This window comes from Otolemur garnettii, unplaced genomic scaffold (genome assembly GCF_000181295.1).
Source record: "Otolemur garnettii isolate 467f Iridium unplaced genomic scaffold, OtoGar3 scaffold00162, whole genome shotgun sequence".
In the NCBI taxonomy this organism is placed as follows: Eukaryota; Metazoa; Chordata; class Mammalia; order Primates; family Galagidae; genus Otolemur; species Otolemur garnettii.
The window spans coordinates 320,625-326,301 of record NW_003852557.1 but is presented as its reverse complement, the minus strand read 5'-3'; the positions used below and the strand labels follow the sequence as shown (position 1 = coordinate 326,301).

The window sequence follows — 5,677 nt, the reverse complement described above, 5'->3', positions numbered from 1 at the left end:
AAAAAAAAAATCCAGCTACCGATAACTGTCACCATTGTTTGGTGAAAAGACATTTTAAGATCAAAGAAACAGGAAAGATATAGTTTAAAATAAGAGTCAGTCATTCGCTAGAAAGAAAAGGTTCTATGTTACATAGAAATGTGTATATACATACAATGTGTACTGTATTGTCCTCTAAGGAAATAAAAAATAATGCTTCTTTTTGCCACAGAATTAAGAAAAGCTTATTGCTGACAACATCTAGGAATAACAGGTGTAAACAGAATAGGTTACTAGTTTAATTTTTGTCATTTGGATGTTCTGGCAACTTACAGTCACAAAGTTAGATTTGGTATTAAAATCTAGCCTTTTTTGTCCTGCCTACCTGGTTTGAATTTTTCTGCCAAATCACACAAGAAAAAGTACCCGAAATGTGAAGAAGTGATGAATAATTAACTCTGACAGGGAAATTCCTGCTTTTAAATTTTATTTCCTTGTGTATATAACATTAATAAAATCCAGTCAATTAACTCTGTTGCTTCAGCTGATCTTTAAGATGTTCTGGCAGCTTTACTAATCCTTTCTGACAGTTAGGAATGGAAGAGCCCACTCACCCTTTGTGCTAAGTGAAGACAGATTTCCAAAGTGGCTTAAATTTCTTCATAGTCTTCATTTTTGAAGTTACAGAATAAAAGACTTATTTAGCAAAACTGAATATTTTCCCAATTTTGTTTATGACCTCACTGTTTCTATTCTAACTTACATTCTTACCAGTAGAGGTATGAGTTCTGGGGCACCAAACACTTAGTGTTTTCTTTCTTTCCAGTGTCTGCACCTTTGAGTTAGTGATCCAGTAGTGACCTAGTAGTGGGTGTGTTTCCACCCTTTAAAAGCACTTTGATTGTGAATCTTATGTGCATCAACAAAGGATACATTTCTTGCTGAAATTCTATTATTATTATTACAATTCTAACTCTTGTTCATTGAAATTTTCCCACAAAGCTTTGGAAATTCAGCTGTCTTTCATAGAAGTTTTGGCCTCTGTTTTTGGAAAAGACTGACAATGGTTTTCTCTTATGTGCAGTGCTTGAAAGGAACTCATATAGTGGCTCTGTAGAAAAATAGAGCTTTTGAATTCTTTCTACCATTTAATCAGCAGCCCTGATTTAGATAATATGTTGATTTTCCTCTAGGCAGGAAAGGCGTGCCCTAAAGAGACTTTACTAAACATCCAGGGATTAGTGTAAGGATTTGGAAAGTCTAGAAACTGGGTGTGGGCTCACTTTCAAAGGAAAGGGTTGCAGGTCCCTCTAGGACTAACCTAAGAATGATTAAAAACTCAGCTCTTTTTCAGATCAGACCAGACCACTGACTGCTTTCTGGCCAAGGAACTCATCAATAACTTTCTGAAATCCTTTCTTAACCACTTTTCTTGGTTGATTTCTTAAGGCTCTTTTGAGTTTATAAGGCCAGGCAAGGTGGCTCATGCATATAATCCCAGTACTTTGGAAGGCCATGGCAGGAGGATTACTTGAGCCCAGGAATTCAAAATCAGATTGGGCAACATAGCCAGACCCTGACTCTACAAAGATTAAAAAAAAAACAAAATTAACTGAAACTAGTGGCTCTTGCCGGTAGTCCCAGAGACTTGGGAGGCTGAGTAGGAAAACTACTTGAGCTCAGGAGTCAAGAGTTCAAGGGAGGGGGCTCCAAGGGAGGAGATGCAGAAGAAGAGGCAGGGCCGCAGATTACAGAGCCGTCCATTCCCTCAGAGCTGGAGAGTGGCCCCACACCTGCCAGCACTGACCAGAATGAGTAGCTGGGTGGAGAGTGGCCCTACACCCTCCAGCGCTGAGCAGAAGGAGTAACTGGATAGGTGCAAGTAGGTGGGTGATCTCTAAGCTGCAAAAACTCTGCTGTCCTTGTGAGGTCACCACCTGGACCTGGTATCCTGGCTGCCTTCCTATGCCTAGAAAGGGACTGTTGCCCACTTGAAGCCTCCTGTGGATTCTCCCATCAACCATCTGTTTACTCTTGTAGATGTTTCCTTATAGCTTCCCAGGTTAGGTTAGTGATGTGAAATCCTCCAGGCTTTGGTCCTCCCTCCCTCCCTGGCCTCTACCTCTGTAGAAGGCAATTGTTGGTTTTCACCCCCAATTCTTTTCCAGGTAGGTTTTGTTTATCTAACTCCCTAGATCCCTGATCCAGAAGTGGGGTGTTTGTACTCCCAAACCTTGAGTGTCCAACCTTTCCTCCTGTTGAGTTTTTAGTCTCTTGTGCTGTGCCTAGTGGCACCTGGGCTGCAGAGGACACTGCCCATCTAGGTTTTTAATAAGTGTCTTACTTAAGTTCTAACCTCCAGCTTGTGAATCTGCTGTGTCTCTGTTTTTACTTGTAAGCAAGTGTTAGGCTTTGACTTGGCAGAGACGTCTGTGATATGAAACAACTTATCTTTTCTTTCTCCCATTGTTGTAAATAACTTTTAACGGCTAAATTCTAGATTTATACTCCCCCCCCCAAGTCTTACGAGACTTCTGTTCTTCTATTTAATAAGTCTACTTGTTCATTAGGGCAGACAGTATTATTTAAGATGTTGCTTCTAAATCAGCGATAGTCCAGGCTTGTTATTTATAGTCATAACAAATTTAAAAGAATAAATAAATGTTTACTTTCTCCCTTCTCCTAATAGAAAAGAACGCCCTATATCATTAGGGATTTTTCCATTACCTGCTGGAGATGGATTGCTTACTCCTGACACTCAGAAAGGAGGAGAGACCCCTGGATCAGAACAATGGAAATTTCAGGAATTAAGTCAACCACGTTCTCATACCAGCCTGAAGGTAAACTTTATTCTGCTGAAATTATTATTTGTATTTTATTATAAGTTCTCTTATTGTAATTGAAGTACTAGACAACCAAAGCTAATAAAATGTAATAGTTGATAAACTTGATATCTTTTTTTAAATTGGAAAAGAGCTCTTCCCAAAGACTATTAGTTTTTTTACTGTTTTATTTCAAGTTACATGAGAAAATAAAGTGAAGTGTTATTATATCTTGATTAGTAGGCTAATGACAAAAACTAGTTTCTGTGTGATTAAGGGCCATGTATTATGAATTTAGGGTGACATGACTAGGGAATCTAATTATATTTTTTAGAATTGAAAATCCCTATTATCCAAAAGCCTTGGTTCACTGTCTGAAGCTTCTCAATTTAATATTGTTTTACTCAAACGCTGTTCCTTCCTCAGAACAACTTCATAAAGCAGTATACAAAAGTGCATTGTGTTTAGCTAAAAGAACTTGGTGTTAATTCATTATAGATTATATTCTTGACCAAGAATGTGTGATCAAATAAGTGATAGGTATAATTAATAAGATGCGTCAAGCATGGAGATAAATTATTAAATTAAAAAATGTATTTCCTGGTAATGTTATAGAAAAAATATTTAAAGTTTATGTTCTGTATCTTATAAAATGGAACACTTATAAAGGGAATATTGATTATAAAAGAGCCCGTTTCCTCAGCCTCTGTTGTGTTATAAAATCTGTCATGAAACATATAGGTTATCTACAGTGAACACAAATTAATTATTTGTCTCTTACTTCCTTTTCTGCTTTTATTTTTTTAGTAGTACTTATCATGGTCTAAGTATTTTAAGATAGCTTTTACAAGGCTTCTAAAACACTAAGTCATTTACCATATATATTTGCCTTGTTTCTCTTCACTAAAGTTCCAAGTTTATTTTCTGCTATATCCCTAGCACTTAGAAAAGTATTTAGCATATTGTAGGCACTTAGACCATGTTTGTTGAATGAATTATTTGTTTTACATGTTAGAAAGAATCTTTTGGAATAATATAAATGATCCTTTAGCTCTAGAAAGGAGAGGCATTCAGAATCATTCTGTTGATTTTTGAAATGTACTCAAAACAGTAGATAGTCAATAAATATTTGATAGCTTTTCTCTTACTAAAAAAGGTTTACCTAACCCTTGTCCCTTTCTTGTTCAATTTGTTAGAAGCCTGTAATGCTCAGTATTAATCCACAGTGCTGCCACTGGGAAATTCTCTTATTCTTTACTCCTACAGCCACACTGGCATTTTTAGGTACCTATAGTTTTAATAGATCTTTCAATATTTGTCATCTTTCAATTACCTACTTGTCATGCCCCCTTTCCCAAAACATAAGTATGAGGAATAATTTTAATACATCGAAAATGTATCCCATATAGTAACTATCCCATATAGTAAATGTATCCCATATAGTAATATAGTTACTATATTAATTGCTATCTAAAAGTGTACCATAAGAGAAGATTATTACCACGTATAATTCTCTCATTTAATCCAGTGACAGGCTGTGGCAGAACTTTATTGGCAAGTTATAAACCGATTAGCAGATTATTAATTTAGGCAAGGAATTTTTTGTGCCCTCCCTGGAGAACTAAAGAAGTACTCCTCAGAGGATTTCTTTTTTTTTTTTTTTTTTGGTTGGGGCCAGGTTTGAACCTGCCACCTTCGGTATATGGGGCTGGTGCCCTACTCCTTGAGCCACAGGCGCTGCCCATCCTCAGAGAATTTCTAAAACAAAATCCTACCTCTCTCTACTGGATTTGGACTTGGAGCCACTAAATATGATAGGCAACAGGGAAGGATTTCCAGGAATGAGGTGGTATGTTATAAAATGGCAAAAGTCAAGTATTATAAAGTATGTCTACTGATGCAGACATGCAGCATTTTATCATTTACCTAAGCCCGTCATTAACCATTATATTTCTCTACAGAGTTGGTTTAGGGTTCACTTATGGGCTACATCATAGTCATGTCACATGTCTTCTCATCTTGGTGTCCATGTGTAATAGAAATTGGAACTAGACTCTCTCTCATTTTAAATACCCTACAACTCTCATTTTTCCTGAGAACTTTGGGCCTAGCTATATTTAGGGCATGTTTTGATTTCATTATGAATAAAATCAAAAGTGTGAATTATAATTAGCATTAATTTTACTAGCACAACTTTTCTGTGCAGTAAGATTAAGGCAGAAATGTTCTGTGAGAAAATCACACATGATGGGTTGTAACCAAGGAAACAGAACAATAGAAAATTTTGTGGCAGCAGAATAGCAGATAAGGAGATTTGCCAGTGATCATAAAGTTATGGTCCTTCTTTATTGCTATATTGCAAATTTCTCACTGTGAGAGATCTACAGTCAGTGAGGTTATAAATAATCCAGTGGACTTTCTAGGAATGATGCACTTAGAGAATGTACAAGTTCTCTCACCCCCACCCCCCACCCCCGCCCCCAAAGCTGTATTGGCAGGGTTAAAGTACAGTGGTGTCTCCCAGCTCCCTCCATCCTCAAATGCCTGGGCTCAAGTGATCCTCCCACCTCACCTTCCCAGTTAGCTTGGTATGCACCGCTATATCGGGCTAATTAATTGTTTTTTTTTCTTTTGAGACAGAGTCTCACTTTGTCATCCCTGGTGGAAAACAAGGTAAGCGAGAGAGTAAGGGTGCTTAATTTAGTGTGGTGAGGGAAGGAAGGCCTTAGAGAGGATACTTGTACCCTGATATGGGGATGTGCAGGTGCATGGAAAAGTCCAGAGGGAACAAGTGAGGAAGATGAGATAGCAACTGTAAAGGCCCTGAGCTGGGTACACGCTGGCATATTTGAAGAATGGTGGTTTTTTCTCTCTCT

The 5,677-nt window shown here is 37.6% G+C and overlaps 1 protein-coding gene across 6 annotated transcripts in view; it reads left to right on the top strand.

Annotated features, from left to right (window-relative positions):
• Positions 1-5,677, top strand: part of SPAG9 (sperm associated antigen 9) — a 148,815-nt gene that overhangs the window by 67,739 nt on the left and 75,399 nt on the right. For all 6 annotated transcript variants that reach the window (XM_012811540.2, XM_023519218.1, XM_023519219.1 and 3 more), the window contains one exon: positions 2,669-2,819. In XM_012811540.2, coding sequence (XP_012666994.1) covers positions 2,669-2,819 — 151 coding nt within the window. The remainder of the gene's footprint in view (positions 1-2,668; positions 2,820-5,677) is intronic.